The sequence below is a fragment of the Capra hircus genome, chromosome 25, assembly GCF_001704415.2.
Source record: "Capra hircus breed San Clemente chromosome 25, ASM170441v1, whole genome shotgun sequence".
Taxonomy (NCBI): domain Eukaryota; kingdom Metazoa; phylum Chordata; class Mammalia; order Artiodactyla; family Bovidae; genus Capra; species Capra hircus.
Window position 1 is genome coordinate 27,413,899 of NC_030832.1, and position 19,755 is coordinate 27,433,653.

Below are 19,755 nucleotides of genomic sequence, written 5' to 3' on the forward strand. Positions count from 1 at the left end.
GGCTCCACTACGGCGGCTGCAGAGGGACAATCTTCCTCCGCGAAAGGGCCTCCTGTTTCTGCGTCTGCTTTCAACCAGGGACATGGTTCCTTTCCAGCCTCCTGGCCCTGCCTCGACCTCCCGGGGCTGTTCGTTCCTCGTCCTGGTTCTTTATAGCATCTTGTCTGGGGCCGCGGGAGCCCTTTGACTCGCCAGACCCTGGAGGTACTGGCTTTGCTGTGACCCGCGACTTCCGGTTATGGGGACAAGGGAGGAGGGCGTCCCTAGGGAATTGCGTTGCGACCCAGTGCAGCCACAGAATTTTTAGCTGTGTGGCCTTGGGCAAGTCAATGTCCCCTCTAGGCCTCAGGTGACTTCTCTGCTGTGAGGCCAGAGACTATATTTTACTCCTATTCCTAGGACCCAACACATAGTAGGTGTCTGAACGATATTTATGAATCAATGAATGCATGCGTGTTGAGAACTTGAACCAAATGATCGCTGAGGCCCCGTTAAGCTTCCCTTTTGGTTGGTTTGTGGGTTTTTTGTTTGTGTTCCTTCTGGTGTCTCTGACCCTCCACTGGAAATTTTCTGCCCTTCAGCCTTCCAAATAAATAAATAAAATAAAATATGAACTTCTTGTCATGACCCACAGAGCTCTGTAGATTAGGCCCTGCTACATTGCTCAGACTTTACCCTTTACTGATTCATTCTCTCACTGCCCCCACTAGAACATAAACTCCCAGGGGAGAAGAATTTTGTCTTTGGCGCTGAACTTTGTCTTTGTCCCAGGGCCTAACACAGATCAGGCGCCAACTACCTTTTTGTGAAATGAATGAATTTATTTTCTCAGTAGCCCTTGTAGGTATTATTTTATTTCTAATTTGAACAAGGAAACGAGTTTGCATACCCAAACTGGAGTTTGATGGGGCTTCATCAAACAGATGAAGACAGAGCTGAAAAGCGTCAAGTGTTCACCTAGTCATTCAACAGTTATTTAGTAAGAAGCTGCTACTCTTCTGGGCTCTGAGTCAGGAGTCCAACCGGAGGCTAATGGTTTTAGAACTACATCATCTTTTTTTCTTTTTTGGCTGGCCACGTGGCTTATGGGGTCTTAGTTCCCCAACCAGGGATGGAACCTGGGCTGTTTGCAGTGAAAGTGCAGAGTCCTAACCACTGGACCGTGAAGGAATTTCCTATTTTGTATTCTTTTTTAAGTATTATAAAAATAATAGAAGGATACATTCTTACTGTAAAATAATTCAAACGATAATGTAGATGGAGAAGGTCAAATTCTCCCTTGACATTTATCCCTCTTTCCATTTTCAATGAATACCAGTCAATGCCCAGAAGTAAACATTGTTTGCCATTTGAGAGAGAGAGAGAAATATAGTTTAATGTTTAATGCCCACTGCCATACTTTCAGCCTGATGTAGCCTGCTCTAACTGTAGTTCATTTAACATCTTCGATACCTTTCATATCAGCACGTGTAGCTATCTCATTATTTTAATAGTTGCAAGTCATGGCTTGGTATGAATGTGCCAGTTTCTATAAAGATTCCCCATAATTACTTTACAATGTTGTGTTGGTTTCTGCTGTACAACAATGTGAATCAGCTATAGGAACATGTATATCCCCTCCCTCTTGATTCTCCCTCCCACCCTCTAGGTCATCACAGAGCATTCAGCTGGGCACCCTGTGCTATACTGCAGCTTCCCACGAGCTATCTGTTTTACAAATGGTAGTGTGTATATGTCAATGATAACTCTTTTGATTCATCTCACTCTCCCCTCCCTGCCCTATGTGTTTTTTAATTTGAACAAGTATTGTTAAATTATTCCTCTAAAAAAGCCATACTGGCGCTTCCCTGGTGGCTCAGTGGTAAAGAATCTGCTGCCCATGTGGGAAACATTTTGATCCCTGATTCAGGAAGATCCCACATGCCTTGGAGCTACTAAGCCCGTGTACATAAACAAAAAGAAAAAGAAAAAAAGCCTTACCGACTTACACTCCTACTAACAGTGTATGAGAACACTCATCATAGTGAAGATATGTATTTCTATCTAAAAAAGTTCCCTTTGGCACATTTGCATTTTAAGCTCCACTCTTGTATTCTGGCCACAGATAACCACGGACAATGCTTTCTGCCACTATAGGTTACTTTTGCTTATTCTAGAATTTCGTAGAAATGGAATTCCACTGTATATGTCTCCTATGCTTGGCTTCTTTTGCTCAGCCTAATGATTTTGAGATTCATCCATGTTGTCATGAGTACAGCATGTTTCTTTTTATTGCTGAGTAGTCTGTTGATTAGTCTGTTTCTTTTTCTTGCTGAGTAGTAGTCCATTGTATAAATATGGCACAGTTTGTATATGTACTCACTGATTATTAGACATTTGGGTTGTCTCCAGTTTTGAGTTATTGTGATAAAGCTGCTATGAACATTTGCACTTGCATCTAAGTACTTTTGTAGACTTGTATGGTCATTTCTTATTAACTCTATTTGGAGTGGGATTGCTGGGTTATGTGGTCAGTGTATGCTGAACTTTATAAGACATTGCCAAATTATCTTTCAGACTTTTCATTTTACACTCCCACTTGCGATGTATGAGAATTCTAGTTCTCTCAGATCCTTACCAACACTTAATCAGTCTTTTAAACTTTTAGTCATTGTAGTTGGTATGTAGTGGTATCACATTGTAGCTTTTATTTGCATTTCCCTGGTGAGTTGAATATCTCTTTATGTGCTTATTGGCTATTTGCATATCTTTTTTGTGAAGTGCCTGTTCCAATCTTTTGGCCATTTAAAAGGCTGCATTATCTTATTATTGAATTATCAGAGTTAATTTTAAATTCTGTATACATGTTCTTTGTCAGGTTGCATTGCGATTATTCCTCTTTGTGGCAAAAAATCCTTTCTACCCTAAATAAATAAAAACACGTTCACGCAAAAACCCGTACACAAATATTCATAGCTATTCTATTGATGCTTACCAATAACTGCAAACAATCCAAATAGCCTCCAGTGGGTCAATGAATAAACAAGATCTAGTGCATCCTTGCAATACACACTTTAGCAATGGAATGGAACAACTAACTCACTGTTACTTGCAACAACTTGTATGGAGCTTAAGGGCATTATTCTGAGTCAAAAAAGACAGTCTCAAAGGTTACATGTTATATGATTCCATCATAGTGTGTGTTAGTCGCTCAGTCATATCCAACTCTGCAACCCTATGGACTGTAGCCTGCCAGGCTCCTCTGTCCATGGGATTCTCCAGGCAAGAGTATTAGAGTGGGTAGCCATTCCCTTCTCCAGTAGATCTTCCCGACCCAGGGATCGAACGTGGGTCTCCTGCACTGACATCCTCAAAAACACTGAACTGTAGTGATGGCAAACAGATCAGTGGTTGGCAGGGTTTAGGGATAAGAGGGGATTACCACATAGCTCAATCAGTAAAGAATCTGCCTGCAATGCAGGAGACCTGGGTTTGATGCCTGGGTTGGGAAGATCCCCAGGAGAAGGGAATGGCAACCCACTCCAGTATTCTTGCCTAAACAATTCCATGGACAGAGAAGCCTGATGGCCTACAGTCTATGGGGTCACAAGAGTCGGACATAACCTAGCGACTAAAACACCACCAGAGATCAGAGTGGGGGTAGCAGGAAGGAGTTTTGAGGGTGATGGAAATGTTCTGTATCCTGATTGTGGTAGTAGTTACATGAATCTATATATTAAAATCCATACATTGTATACCAAAAGGAAGTTAATTTTGCTGTATGTTAATTAAGATAATGGAATAAACAAAAAGCATATCAACAAACTGAGTGTACAGGTGCCTGTGAACATTGGTTTTCATTTTTAAGATTTTTTTATGTGGACCATTTTTTAAATCTTTATTGAATTTGTTATTGTGTTTGAATTGCTTCTGTTTTATATTTTCATTTTTTGGCCTCCAGACATATGGGATGTTAGCTCCCCCACCAAAGACTGAACCAGGGATGAAGTCCACAACCCCTGCATTGGAAGGCAAAGTCTTAACCACTGGACCACCAGGGAAGTCCCTGAACATTGGTTTTTGAATGGAGAAAGATGTGACAGAAAATACATATCTCTTTAATCCTGGCTACTTTGTTGGGGAAAGGAGCAAAAATGGTCCACTTTTTCAGTGTGTATTTTTATAATGTTTCATTTATTTCAATTAGTATATGGTGATTTAGAAATTTGAAAAAAATCTATTAAAATGGAAAACATTAGGAAAATATTTTTAAAGATGAAAAAGGGTATTTTTGTTTTGTCAAGTACCTGATGATATGGTAGAGAATAAGTCAAATGTGTGTCTCAGCCTGGTAGCATCCAGTCCTCCCAACTTACAAATGGCTCATCTGCAAAATTATGACTGTTATTGGAACTGGACTGATGGAAGCTTTTATAAGAATACATACTTTGTGAGGTGTTCATTTTTTTTTTTAATGCCATGCTGTGTAGCTTGCAGAATCTCAGTTCCTTGACCAGGGATTGAACGTAGGCCACAGCATTGAAAGCCCTGAATCCTAACCACTAGGCCTCCAGGGAACTCCCAAGAAAAAATACCTTAATACTGCTTGAAACAATGCCTCACACAAATCATAACTGTAATGTTAGCTGCTATGAATATATCATCTATGAATTGGAAGAATAATTGCCATCACTTATAGGGGGATGATTTTTAAAGTGCTTGTCTTGCAGTGGGGGATCAGTCACTGTTAATTTTGTTAGCCTTTGGAACCTGGCTTCTGGGATGTGGCGGGGAAGGCAAGGCTGTCCCTGGTGTGGTTTTCTGGGTCTCCCCACTTATCTCTTCTCTTGGCTTTGCTATCTTCCTAATTTCAGGGAAACCTCTCCCTCCTTCCCCTCCCCTGGTTGACATATCACCCTCCCTCAGGACCAAAATGCAGGGCGTTTCCCTCTTTGGCTGACACTGGACCCCTTGTCTACATCTAGCTTGGCACAGAGGGACAGCCAGAGCCTGAAAAGTGTGGCTGAGACCTACACAGCACCGTTGGACTTGAAGGTGAGCCAGCCAGGGAGAAACGTGATCTCAGGGCAGTTCAGGGCCAGAAAGGTGGTGCAGGGGAAGTGACCCTGCAGGGCACCAGGGATCCTCGGAGGGAGTGAGGAGATTGGGAGAAAAGGATACTTAAATTTCATCTCTTTCTCTAACCACACAGATGGCCCTTATTCAGACCAATAAGGATCTCATTTCCAAAGGAATAAAGGAATTCAACACCCTGCTAAATCAGCAGGTAAGCCTGGTGCTCTGTTTCAGAGGACAGGCCTGAAGTGTTGGGAGGTGGGTGAGGACAGAGAAAGGAGGATAACTTGGAGCGGGGAGGGTAATGGTGGACTAGATGGAAACCATGAGAGACAGGGAATACAAATCAGAGAAAAAAGGAGGTCAGAGTTTGTGGTTATTCCTGAGTCACATGTCTGAGCTGGGTCTCCTTTGCCAAATCCTGATCGCCCCCCACCCCCACCCCACCCTATGTCCCCTCCAGGTCTTCAGTGATCCTGCCATCTCTGAAGAAGCCATGGTGACGGTGGTGAACGACTGGGTGAGCTTCTACATCAACTATTACAAGAAGCAGCTGTCGGGGGAGCAACAGGAGCAGGACAAGTTTCTGCAGGAGTTTCGGCAAGAGCTCGATACCCTGTCTGCCTCTTTCCTGGAGAAATATAGGAACTTCCTGAAGTCCTCGTGAGCAGCCCCTCACACGCTGCCTTTCTCCTAGCCCAGAGACCCAGGCTGCAAGTCTAAGAAACCCTTAAACGCTGCCTCTGTGTTCTAGTCCTCAGGCTCTGCTCCTTCATGGTGTTGCTGCACCCTGACACCTCAATAAAGACCAGTTCTGGTTGCGGTGGTCTTCCTGGCTCGTTGGCTCTTCTTTGGTTCTGATCCCTGAATCGTGAAGACAGTTGGTCCCTTTTCCCTCAGCCCTGCTTCCTAAATATGGTCTTGAAGATCAAACTTCTTAGAGCAGAGGTTTGCAGCCTTAAGTAACCACTGGGAAGTACTTAAATAGCCTGAACGAGGGGCCAGCTGACAGAGCGTAACAGTAAGTGCTGAGGGACAGGGAAGGGGACCAAAAGAAGGAGATAGAGGCTCACGAGAAAGCATGGTCCTGTGACATGCTGTCTAGGAGAAAGTTTTTGGAACCTCCCAGTCTCGTTTATCTTATACTGTAGCATGTGACGAGAGAATCAAACTATGACAAAGTAGGAGACAACCTCACTGTAGAGGGTTGGGGAATGAAATGTACTAATGTATCGGACTGTGGAAATGACTGAATCTATAAGACTAAGCCACAGATAACTGCATACAAGCACTGTGCCCTAGTACTGGTTAATAATTCTGATACTGTTGCACATGCTCATTGGAAATGAACAATAGGCGTAAATACATGGTGGATAATGGGAGTTGAGTTTCTCAATGTCAGAGTGGGAATTTAAGGATAAGCAAGGTTGGGGGGTGGTTAGAATAATCTACGTGGTAATGGATTGGAGTTAGAAAGATCAGCACAGACAGATGGTGTGATGATGGCATATAGCCGGTGGGTTAAGTTGCTCTTTTCTCTCCCTGTACCCTTCCTCCTTTTTTAAAAAAGATTTATTTATTTGGCTGCGCCAGGTCTAAGTTGCAGCATGCAAACTCTTAGTTGTGGCATGTAGGATCTATTTCCCTGACCAGAGATCAAACCCAGTCCACCTGCATAGGGAGCTCGGAGTCTCAGCCACTGGACCACCAGGGAAGCCCCTCCTCTCCCTTTTTAAACAACTAAGTAGACATCCATAAGGGAACAAAAGTGCCTGTGCACACTCCATCAAGGAGCCCAGGAGGTTTCTAACCCACCTGTGTATCTGAAAATTAACAAATAGGACCTCAGTAAGGGCTGCTCTATCTCCACTGGTCACAAGGGGGCACCGGGTGGAAGGGTGAAGCCTGGAGATGGCAAACTGGGAAGAGACCAAGAGACTCTTCTGGAGAAAGAGACTTTGTGGAAGTCCAGACTGCCTGGAGGGGCCGTCAGCATGTCCTTAGATCAAGGTAAGGATGAGGCTGGAGGCGAGAGGAAGGAACTTGCCAACGCGGCCGGTCTCCCCAGGGCGACTCCACCAGGGTTGAGCTTTTCACAGCAGCAGGGTTGCCCCCCTCAGGCAAAGGAGTTGGAAAGCCTTGACCCCTCTCACAGAGTGGGTGGGAAGCGCGAGGGGTGAGTGACTGCCTCCCATTCCTAGCTGCGCACCTTCCAACTGGACAAACCCATTTCTCCCCAGCAGTACCCAGGTTTCTGAGGAGGGATCTCCATAACTGGGGGGAGAGAGGGGAACATGGGAGGAAACATAAGAACCAGGGCTTTAATGGTTCGTTTCCTGCTGTCCGCTCCAGTACTTCCGCAGGAAGTCTGCCCATGAACCAGTTGGAGAACCTCACCCAAGGAAACCCCTACAAACTGTGGGCACCCCAAGAACCCCAAGGGCTAAACCCATACCTCCTTGTACTCTAAGGCCGGCTCCCAGGCACCTCTGCCAGAGTGAGCCCTAGTAGACAGAGGGCGCTCAGGCCAAGGGGGAGAATACAAACGGGCTGTAGCGCCACCTTCTGGAAAACAAAAGAAAGGATTCTAACAGCCTGCCTGCTGAGTTGTTAAGAAAAGACTTCAAAGCTTAGTTAAGGAGGTTTCTGCTATGTGTAACCTGAATTCTAAGCTGAAAGCAGAGGCACATACCTACAAACGCTATTTAAAAATCAAGGAAATATGATTGACCTAGAAATTATCACACTAACTAATTATCACACTACATATAACGTCAGACGGTGAGAGCTGCCAGGATGAAGAAATCAGTTATAAAGGAGACAGTAGACAAGGAGTGTGGGGGTTTGTTTGGTTTGTTTGTTTTTTGTTTTTTTACTGAGTGTTTAGGTAACACCAGCAAACAAGGTGACTTTTTTCTGTTGTTTTTTGGCCACACTGTGAGGCATACGGAATCTTAGTTCCCGGACCAGGGATGGAACCAGTGCCCCCTTCAGTGGCATCGCTGAGTCTCAACCACTAGACCCCCCGGGGAAGTCCCACATTTGAACACAGATCTCAAAGAAGATAGGGTTGGATCCAGGAAGTTATCTGAAGTGTGTGCTTCAATGCAGCAATGGCCAGCACAACATCTCTGAGAAAGGTGCTCGTTTCAGAAAAATCAAGGCTCCAAAGGAACGAGGAATGTCAGAGAGGTGTGAGCGAGAAGGTGCATGATGAGAGATGGTGTTAGAAAAATTTGAGGAACCAGGTGGCTTCCCTGCTGCTGCTAAAAGGAAGTCAGAGGGAATCCCTCATCCACACTATGGTCCTCTTCCACACTTTTAATTTTGTTGCAAGGGCCTCCCCTGAACTGATTGGCTCTTTAGTACCACCTATTGGTTTATTTATGGTGTCAATAATGTAAGAGTCACCTTGGAATTATGAGGCCACATACAGGAGACCCGAGTTCAATCCCTAATCCGGGAAGATCCCCTGGAGAAAGACATGGCAACCCACTCCAGTATTCTTGCCTGTGAAATCCCATGGACAGAGCAGCCTGGTGGGCTACAGTCCAAGGGTCTCAAAGAGTCTGACACAACTTAGCAACTCAACAACAACTCTGCCTTCTCATCCCACAAGGCACACAAACACCCAAACACACACACACATCTAACCATGGTCTTCTGGGCTGTTACTACCATGTCTTTTCCATTCCCAGGCTTACTGATTAGGTGAGGAGTAAATACAACTCCAGAAGTTCAGAAATCAGAAGACGATTGCTTCTTGGCAGGAAAGCTATGACAAACATAGACAGTGTGTTGAAAAACAGAGACGTTACTCTGCCGACAAAGGTCCATATAGTCAAGGCTGTGGTCTTCCCAGTGGTCACGTTTGGCTGTGAGAGCTGGACCATAAAGAAGACAGAATGCCAAAGAATTGATGCCTTCGAAATGTGGTGCTGGATAAAACTTCTAAAAGTCCCTTGGACAGCAAGGAAATCAAACCAGTAAATTGTAAGGGAAATCAACCCTGAATATTCATTGGGAAGGCTGATGCTGAAGCCGAAGCTTCAGTATTTTGGTCATCAGATGTGAACAGCTGACTCATTGGAAAAGTCCCTGATGCTGGGAAAGATTGAGGGCAGAAAGATAAGAGGGTATCAGAGGATGAGATGACTGGATGGCATCACTGATGCAATGGACATGAACTTGGGCAAACTTGGGAGGTGGTGAGGGACCGGGAGGCCTGGCGTGCTGCCATCCATGGGGTCGAAAAGAGTCAGACACAACTGGGCAACTGAACAACAACAACAAATACAACTCACACCAGCCAGATGTATTATCTTGTCTCTAAGAAGGTAGAAATGGTACCCGGAATTCCCAACTCAGTAGCCTCTCATAATAAGTGGAGTAAGCCAGACAGAGAAAGACAAATCATATAATATTGCCTATATTTGGAATCTAAGAAAATGATAAAAACGAACTTCCATATAGAACAGAAATAGACTCACAGACATAGAAAACAAACTTATAGTTACCAAAGGGGAAAAGGGGGGCCTAAATTAGAAGTTTGAGATTAACATACACACACTGCTGCTGCTGCTGCTGCTGCTGCTGCTGCTGCTAAGTCACGTCAGTTGTGTCCAACTCTATGCGATCCCATAGACGGCAGCCCACCAGGCTCCCCCGTCCCTGGGATTCTCCAGGCAAGAAGACTAGAGTGGGTTGCCATTTCCTTCTCCAGTGCATGAAAGTAAAAAGTGAAAGTGAGTCGCTCAGTCGTGTCCGACCCTCAGCGACTCCATGGACTACAGCCTTCCAGGCTCCTCCGTCCATGGGATTTTCCAGGCAAGGGTACTGGAGTGGGGTGCCATTGCCTTCTCCGCATACACACACTACTATATATTAAGTAGATGACCAACAGGGACTTACTGTTTAGCACAGGGAACTATACTCAATATTTTGTAATAACCTATAAAAGAAAATAATCTGAAATAAAATATATATATACACATATATGTATAACTGAATCACTTTTCTGTACACTTGAAACCAACGCAACATTGTAAATTAACTTTTTTAAGCTTTTCATGATAGATAAATCTGGGCCTCCATATTGGTATGGCCATTTTCTTTCATGTACCAAAATTATATAAATACATATATATAGTAGTTATAATTATGGATATCATTATCTTAATTATATCATTATCAATTTGCTGTTTCTGGGTGGGGACAGATGGCAGAAAGTTCCTTACTGTTGTCTTGTTGACATCATCCCAAGAAAGTCCTCTACTTCTTCTATTGCCTGTATATTTTAAATATTTGCAGTTTATTTTATGTCATTATGGAGACCTGGGTTCTATCCCTGGGTTGGGAAGATCCCCTGGAGGAGGGCATGGCAGCCTACTCCAGTATCCCCATGGACAAAGAGAGCCTGGTGGGCTACAGTCCATGGGGTTGCAAAGAGTTGGACATGACTGAGCAACTAAGCACAGCATACTCTAGTAAATTAATTAAAAAGAAAAAATGAAATGATGGATGACTCATCTAGGATCTTTTTTTATTGTTGATAGTTGCTTCACAGCATTTAGTTTCTGCAGTACAGTGAAGTGAATCAGCCATTTGTATGCATATATCCCTGCCCCTCTGGATTGCCTTCCCATCATCACAAAGCATCGAGTAGAGTTCCCCACACGATATAGCAGGCTCTTATTAATTATCTGTTCCGTGCATAGCAGTGTATACGTGTCATTCCTAATCTCCCAGTTCCTCCCACCCCTCTCAGCAGCCATACATTTGCTCTCTACATCTGTGTCTCTATTTCTGCTTTGTAAATAGGTTCCTCTGTACCACTTTTCTTGATTCCACACACATGTGTTAATATACGGTATTTGTTTTTCTCTTTCTGACTTATTTCACTCTTTATGACAGTCTCTAGGTCCATCTGTGTCTCTGCAAAGGACCCAGTTTTGTTCCTTTTGATAGCTTGCTGCCAAAAATCTTGGCTACCTGTCTATTGAGGCCAAATAGAAATATATAGATAGAGTTTGGAGGAAATAGAAGAGAGTAGCTTTATTTTGCCTGGCAAAAGAGAAACATGATAGGCTAGCACCTCAAGAACTGTGTCCTCCTTCCTGGGGAAGTACATTGGGTTTTATAGGTGGAAACTTGTAGTCCAGGGTATGTGATAAGGAACAAGGTGGTGAAAGTTTTGCATTCTGCAGGCATTATTATAAAGCAGTCACTTTTGGCATCATGTGGCCTGGTACTTGGGTCCAACAGCCCGTAATTGGGTCCATTCACCTCTGGCTTATTGGCCTGCAACCTTCTTTCTGAAATGCAAACAGCTATAAGTGGTGATCTGCTAGAGAGTGAGGGAGAGGAAATACCAGGTGCAGGAGGTAATTTATTTACTAGGGATGATAGGAGGTAAGCTTTGAGATGGACAAATCTAGTTATACACACTACAGATTAATAACTGTTAAAATAAATACCAGGTGCAGGAGGTAATTTATTTACTAGGGATGATAGGAGGTAAGCTTTGAGATGGACAAATCTAGTTATACACACTACAGATTAATAACTGTTAAAATAAAACTTAGATTGGTTAGCTCTTTCAGGCCATTTTATGTTTCTTCTCTAGCCTGTTCACTGTTTTCTTTATTTTCCTTGTTTTTCCGGAGGAAAAAAAAAAAACAACTCATTTCCGTTTTTGTTGCAGCAGGCTGAGTAATATTCCTTTGTATATCTGTACCACATCTTCTTTACCCATTCCTCTGTTGATAGGCATTAAGGTTGCGTGCATGTCCCGGCTATTGTGAATAGTGCTGCAGTGAACACTGGGGTGTATGTGCCTTTTTGAACTGCGGTTTTTTCAAGGTATAGCAGCAGCAGCAGCAGCAAGGTGTATGCCCAGTAGGGATATCGTAGTTCTAGTCTTGGTTTTTTAAGGAACTTCTGTAGTATTCTCCATAGTGGCTGTTATATTCCCATCAACAATGCAAGAGGGTTCCCTTTTCTCTACACCCTCTCCAGCATTTATTGTTTGTAGATTTTTTGATGATGGCCATTCTGACCAGTGTGAGGAGATATCTCACTGTAGTTTTGACCACCCTTATGGCAGAAAGTGAAGAGGAACTAAAAAGACTCTTGATGAAAGTGAAAGAGGAGAGGGAAAAAGTTGGCTTAAAGCTCAACATTCAGAAAACGAAGATCATGGCATCCGGTCCCATCACTTCATGGGAAATAGATGGGGAAACAGTGGAAACAGTGTCAGACTTTATTTTTCTGGGCTCTAAAATCACTGCAGATGGTGATTGCAGCCATGAAATTAAAAGACACTTACTCCTTGGAAGAAAAGTTATGACCAACCTAGATAGCATATTCAAAAGCAGAGAAATTACTTTGCCGACTAAGGTCCGTCTAGTCAAGGCTATGGTTTTTCCTGTGGTCATGTATGGATGTGAGAGTTGGACTGTGAAGAAGGCTGAGAGCCAAAGAATTGGTGCTTTTGAACTGTGGTGTTGGAGAAGACTCTTGAGAGTCTCTAGGACTGCAGGGAGATCCAACCAGTCCATTCTGAAGGAGATCAGTCCTGGGATTTCTTTGGAAGGAATGATTTTAAAGCTGAAGCTCCAGTACTTTGGCCACCTCATGCGAAGAGTTGACTCATTGGAAAAGACTCTGATGCTGGGAGGGAATGGGGGCAAGAGGAGAAGGGGACGACCAAGGATGAGATGGCTGGATGGCATCACGGACTCGATGGACATGAGTCTGAGTGAACTCCAGGAGTTGGTGATGGACAGGGAGGCCTGGTGTGCTGTGATTCATGGGGTCACAAAGAGTTGGACACGACTGAGCGACTGAACTGAACTGAACTCCAATAATTTAGATAAAAAGGAAAAATGCATGGTGCATAGCTAAGGGTAGTATCTGGAGCACACGTAGCTGATTCTCACTTTATAGCGTGGAAAATATCTCTTTTAACTAGATAGAAAGCCAAGTGCTATATATAGACATAGAAACAATGGAACTGATTTTAATTAATTGACATAATAAAGTCATTTTACTGTAAATAGAAGATTAACCTAAATATAGGAATGTGAGTGAGTGAGTGAAGTCACTCAGTCGTGTCCAACTCTTTGTGACTCCATGGACTGTAGCCTACCAGGCTCCTCCCTCCATGGGATTCTCCTGGCCAGAGTACTGGAGTGGGTTGCCATTTCCTTCTCCAGGGGATCTTCCTGACCCAGGGATCGAACCAGGGTCTCCCGCATTCCAGGCAGGCAGTTTAACCTCTGAACCACCAGGGAAAGCCCATAGGAATGTAGTAAACCTAAATAATAAATTGGAAGTAAATAATAAATTGGAAGAGCATTCAGCCACACGCAGTATGGATGAGCCTTAAAAACAGTGTAGAGACTGACCCCTGACTACAGACTCAGAACACAGGAGAGACTACAGCATACAATTTCATTGATAATAAAGGTATAATGATATCCTGCTTGATGCAAGATGACTTGTCCATGATGATCACTTAGCGCAGTGAGTGGCAGATGACTAACAAGTGGTTATAGACCATCAGAGTCAGAAGAAAGATATCCCCTACTGCAAAGTATATGTAAAGATACATCTGGCTGATGTAACTTTCATAGGTTGTAACTTGTCTCTGTCTCTGTATATTCACTAGCACCTTTGGAATTGTGGTGGTGAAAAAACAGATCGCTACAAGGGGCAGATTAGAGAGGTAGAAGTATGTGGAGGTGGGAGTCTGCACTGATGGCTGGGATGTTAAGCAAATTTCCAACACAGTGATTATGTACATGGAGGAAAAAAAGCTCAAATAGGAGGGACTGCAGTTCTGGTTTTTTGATAGCCCCAGAAGAAATCTTGAAAATTATGTGACATTGCCTGGTACCATATGGTGGTGGTGACGACCAAGAAACAAAAAGTGATGACTAATTTTTGCACAAATAGACATTGCTAATACATTTGATTTGCTACTATTTATATTAGGCAGTCGAGAAATCAACATATTTATTTATACGGATCTTATCCTCTTTCAGGGCTTCCCGGATGGCCCAGCAGGTAAAGAATCTGCCTGCAGTACAGGAGACAGGAGACATGGGTTCAGTCCCTGGGCTGGGAAGTTTCCCCGGAGGAGGAAATGGCAACCTACTCCAGTATTCTTGCCTGGAGAATCTCCATGGACAGAGGAGCGGGTGAGCTACAGTCCACGGGGTTGCAAAGAGTCGGACATGACTGAACAACTAAGCAAGCAGGCATGAATGCTCTTCAAGGGATCTCCCATGACTTCTCTGACAAGGGATTCCTATCCCACACTCAGATTGTCCCCAAAGAGGTCATATATTGCAAAGTTTAATGAGAAATGCTTTCATGAATTTGAGGAATAAATGCTGCGTACCAACTATCTTCTAGGCAAAAGGTATAGGCACTGAGAGAAAAATTCCCTAGAATATAATGATGGTGAAAATATAAGCAAGTAAATATTATATATCATGTCAGATGGTGACAGGTACTATCACCTGTCAAGAAGAAAAAAAGAGTAGATATAAAAATAGTGGAAAGGGTGTTATTTTTTAATAGGAATTCAAAAAGCCCTGCAAATGAAAATAGAGAACTCAAGGAAGACTGAATATAAGACATGAGGTTTTCTGGGGTAAATGGTTGCCCTACAAGGACAAGAGGGGCTTCCCTTGTGGCTCAGATGTTAAAGACCCTGCCTGCAATGCGGGAGAGCTGGGGTTTCCTCTGTAGGAGGAAATGGCAACTTGCTCCAGTATTCTTGCCTGGAGAATCCCAGGGACAGAGGACTACAGTCCATGGGGTTAAAGAGTCAGACACGACTGAGCTGCTAACACTTTCACAAGGGAGAGAGACTTAGCAAAAACTCTGAAAAGGGGGCTTGTTTCAGATATCCAAAACTCAAAATGGGGCCAGTGTGCTGAGAGGAAACAAGAGGGAATGTGATGAAAGATATTGTCAGAGGATGTGGAGAAACCAGGCGACTTTTCTGCTGCAGTGAAATTTCAAGACATAGGGAGCCCTCATTCATATGCCATCCCTCATACTTCATCAATTTTGTTTCCAAGGAATCATGTGGGTGGTGATGATGCTCTTATTTCCCTCTGTTGGTTAGCATTTTGGCATCTGTACTAAAGGTCAGATTTTGGAGCTTATGGGCTGGGTACCACTGCCCTGAGAACTGCTCATGCCCCACAAAACACAAGGGCACACACACAACCAACGTACAACACATACACACACCAAGCATGTTACCACTTTATGATTTCCTGGGGTCATGTTATTACCGGGATCTTCTCCCCACTGCCACAATGATCAGGAAATAAATGATACAAGGGAGGCTGTGGACATCTGATTATTTTTACCCTGAAGAATATAGAAACAGTAACCCAATTCCATTTGGAAAGCTACCATGGCCATGGGGTTCCATATTTATATGACCAGTTTGTGTCTTATATTTAAGGAAACAAAAGAAGCATTTCAGAAACAGAGAGAGGCAAAAGACAAAGACATACAATCATTTTATTACCTATTGTGAAAAGAAAGATCCAAAATGCTCAGGTGATTTCTGAGAGATTGTGACAGGGAGAAAGCTCCTTTGGTTCTGGCAGCATTCTAATCCCATTATAGCCCCTTGACATGCAGAATAACTACTAAAGCAGGAAAAAGAAATTATCCTCAAGGGAAAGGAATGATACCTCACAATGTTAAGACATCTTATCAATTGAACATGCCACTAGAAAAATGAGCAAAGGGAATCAACCCTCAATTTACAATAGAAAATTACAACATGCAATATTGGGGATTGTAAAAGATGAAATGGCAAAAGACTTTCTAAATGGTTTTAAATGCAAAACTTTCAGATCAGGAAACCATCTTTAGAATATCAAATCTACCATGTATTAGCTGTTGGTCTGTAGAGAGCCAAGAAAATCTTTTAAAATGTGAGTGAAAGTGAAGTGAAAGTGGCTCAGTCGTGTCCGACTCTTTGTGACTCCATGGACTATATAGTCCATGGAATTCTCCAGGCCAGAATACGGGAGTGGGTAGCCTTTCCCTTCTCCAGGGGATCTTCCCAACCCAAGGATTGAAACCAGGTCTCCCACATTGCAGGCGGATTCTTTACCAGCTGAGCCACCAGGGAAGCCCAAGAATAGTGGAGTGGGTAGCCTATCCCTTCTCCAGGGGATCTTCTCAACACAGGAATCTTTACTCAAATGATGGGGACAGTGGTATCTATGTACTGATTTAGGTGACATATGTAAAAAGCTTAGCGTAATTCCTTCCTGTGGATGAAGATGATGATGAAATGAGGCCAATTTTTTATTCTACCTCTCAAATGTGTCCATCACCTTCACAAATAGGTAATAAATTGATGGTAAAGTAAGGCTCTTTAGCATACTCTTTTTCATATTAAATACAGTGTTTTATCATGTGAATATTCAGCGTGCTACCAATGCGGAATATTCATCTTAAGAACTGTTGTTGCAAAGTTATATTATGGTCTTGGATTTCTAATATATACAGAACATGCTCAAATACACCCCATAGTAAATATTTTTAAATGTTTTCAGTTCACTGCACAGGCCTCCACACCTAATATTCTATTTTGCTATTCCTCTTCAATGCAAAATGCTTCAGGTATAATTTTATTGGAACCACTTTACACCTTTGTTCCCTTCTTTATTCTCCTCTGAAAGGACTTGTATTACCATTATTTAAATGTTGCAGTGATTCTTGCATTTCTGAGTCCAAAGGATACTTCCTTTTTTTTTTCTTCATTTTTATTTTTTAATTGAAATAGTTGATTTATAACATATTAGTTTCAGGTGTACATCTTTTTTTTAAGGTAATTACACAGAATCAAGTTACTCATGATAGAAGAGGCTGAGAAACTAGTCTGGAGACACTGAAGCTGTCTTTTTTTTTTTAATTTTAATTTTTACTTTATTTTACTTTACAATACTGTATTGGTTTTGCCATACATTGACATGAATCCACCACGGTGTACATGAGTTCCCAGTCATGAACCCCCTCCCACCTCCCACCCCATATCATCTCTCTGGATCATCCCCAGGCACCAGCCCCAAGCATCCTGTACAAAGGATACTTCTTCTAACATACTAAATAAATTAATGATCCATTAATCAGTCTACATAGTAAATAATCTCTAGGCTCTGGGCTAGTTTGGTTTTTCTCTCAGGTGAGAATTTCTTACAAGGGTGAGAGATGTTTTCCTTTGAAATAAAACCATAGTACTAGCCATTAGCTTCCTGATGCCTTTGATAAGTCAATCAGTAGTTTTATGCTTTCAACACAGATTAAGAACTGTCATTTGGCCCTCCATTTAGAAAACATTTAGTTCAGTTCAGTTCAGTCGCTCAGTCATGTCTTACTCTTTGCAACCCCATGAACTGCAGCACGCCAGGCTTCCCTGTCTATCACCAACTCCCAGAGTTTACTCAAACTCATGTCCATTGAGTCAGTGATGCCATCCAACCATCTCATCCTCTGTTGTCCCCTTCTCCTCCCACCTTCAATCTTTCCCAGCATCGGGGTCTTTTCCAATGAGTCAGTTCTTCGCATCAGGTAGCCAGAGTATTGGAGTTTCAGCTTCAGCATCAGTCCTTCCAATGAATATTCAGGACTGATTTCCTTTAGGATGGACTGGTTGGATCTCATTGCAGTCTAAAGGACTCTCAAGAGTCTTCTCCAACACCACAGTTAAAAAGCATCAATTCTTCAGCACTCAGCTTTCTTTATAGTCCAACTCTCAGATCTATACATGACCACTGGAAACACTATAGCTTTGACTAGACATACCTTTGTTGGCAAAGTAATGTCTCTGCTTTTTAATATGCTGTCTAGGTTGGTCATAGCTTCCCTTCCAAAGAACAAGCATATTTTAATTTCATGGCTGCAGTCACCATCTGCAGTGATGTTTGGAGCCCAAGAAAATAAAGTCTGCCACTGTTTCCATTGTTTTCCCAACTATTTGCCATGAAGTGATGGGACCAGATGCCATGATCTTAGTTTTCTGAATGTTGAGTCTTAAGGCAATTTTTTCACTCCCCTCTTTCACTTTCATCAAGAGGCTCTTTAGTTCTTCGCTTTCTGCCATAAGGTTGGTGTCATCTGCATATCTGAGGTTATTGATATTTCTCCCAGAAATCTTGATTCCAGCTTGTGCTTCATCCAGTCCAGCATCTCACATGATGTACTCTGCATATAAGTTAAATAAGCAGGGTGATGATATAAAGCCTTGACGTACTCCTTTCCTGATTTGGAACCAGTCTGTTGTTCCATGTCCAGTTCTAACTGTTGCTTATTGGCCTGCATACAGATTTCTCAGGAGGCAGGTAAGGTGGTCTGGTACTCCCATTTCTTAAAGAATTTTCCACAGTTTGTCATGATCCACACAGTCAAAGGCTTTGGCATAGTCAATAAAGCAGAAGTAGATGTTTTTCTGGAACCCTCTTGTTTTTTCTATGATCCAATGGATGCTGGCAATTTGATCTCTGGTTCCTCTGCCTTTCCTAAATCCAGCTTAAACATCTGGAAGTTCACAGCTCACATACTGTTGAAGCCTGGCTTGGAGAATTTTGAGCATTGCTTTGCTAACATGTGAGATGAGTGCAATTGTGTGGTAGTTTTAACATTTTTTGGCATTGCCTTTCTTTGGGATTGGAATGAAAATTGACCTTTTCCAGTCCTGTGGCCACTGCTGAGTTTTCCAAACTTGCTGGCATACTGAGTGCAGCACTTTCACAGCATCATCTTTCAGGATTTGAAATAGCACAACTGGAATTCCGTCACCTCCACTAGCTTTGTTTATAGTAATGCTTTCTAAGGCCCACTTGACTTCACATTCCAGGATGTCTGGCTCTAGATGAGTGATCACACCATCGTAATTATCTGGGTCGTGAAGATCTTTTTTGTACAATTCTTCCGTGTATTCTTGCCACCTCTACTTAATATCTTCTGCTTCTGTTAGGTCCATACCATTTCTGTCCTTTATCGAGCCCATCTTTGCGTGAAATGTTCCCTTGGTATCTCTAATTGTCTTGAAGAGATCTCTAGTCTTTCCCATTCTGTTCTTTTCCTCTATTTCTTTGCATTGATTGCTGAGGAAGGCTTTCTTATCTCTCCTTGCTATTCTTTGGAACTCTGCATTCAAATAGGTATGTCTTTCCTTTTCTCCTTTGCCTTTAGCTTCTCTTCTTTTCTCAGAAATTTGTAAGGCCTCCTCAGACAACCATTTTGCCTTTTTGCATTTCTTTTTCTTTGAGATGGTCTTGATCACTGCCTCCATACAATGTCATAAACCTCTGTCCATAGTTTTTCAGGCACTCTATCAGATCAAATCCCTTGACTCTATTTGTCACTTCCACTGTATAATCATAGGGGATTTGATTTAGGTCATACCTGAATGGTCTAGTGGTTTTCCCTACTTTCTTCAATTTAAGTCTGAATTTGGCAATAAGGAGCTCATGATCTGAGCCACAGTCAGCTCCTGGTCTTGTTTTTGCTGACTGTGTAGAGCTTCTCCATCTTGGCTGCAAAGAATGTAATCAATCTGATTTCGGTATTGACCATTTGGTGATGTCCATGTGTAGAGTCTTCCCTTGTGTTGTTGGAAGAGGATGTTTGCTATGACCAGGGCATTCTCTTGGC

At 42.7% G+C, this 19,755-nt stretch overlaps 1 protein-coding gene across 3 annotated transcripts; it reads left to right on the forward strand.

The window, feature by feature from the left end:
• AHSP (alpha hemoglobin stabilizing protein) lies at nucleotides 5-5,888 on the forward strand. 3 transcript variants are annotated; one of them, XM_013974859.2, is made up of 5 exons: nucleotides 118-204; nucleotides 3,941-4,149; nucleotides 4,965-5,034; nucleotides 5,192-5,266; nucleotides 5,519-5,888. In XM_013974859.2, the coding sequence occupies exons 2-5, from the start codon at nucleotides 4,064-4,066 to the stop codon at nucleotides 5,720-5,722; spliced, it is 435 nt and encodes a 144-aa protein (XP_013830313.1). In that variant the 5' UTR covers nucleotides 118-204; nucleotides 3,941-4,063; the 3' UTR covers nucleotides 5,723-5,888. The 3 variants fall into 3 exon arrangements, with proteins under 3 accessions (XP_005697796.1, XP_013830314.1, XP_013830313.1); XM_005697739.3 differs by lacking the exon at nucleotides 3,941-4,149 and having other exon boundaries at nucleotides 5-204; XM_013974860.2 differs by lacking the exon at nucleotides 3,941-4,149 and having other exon boundaries at nucleotides 117-204; nucleotides 4,906-5,034.

Coding starts and splice junctions, on each gene's coding strand:
- AHSP (XM_013974859.2), top strand. CDS start 4,064: ATGGAGAAAGATGTGACAGAAAATACATATCTCTTTAATCCTGGCTAC. Junction 4,150..4,964: donor AAAAATGGTCCACTTTTTCA/GTGTGTATTTTT, acceptor GTCTACATCTAG/CTTGGCACAGAGGGACAGCC. Junction 5,267..5,518: donor ACACCCTGCTAAATCAGCAG/GTAAGCCTGGTG, acceptor TGTCCCCTCCAG/GTCTTCAGTGATCCTGCCAT.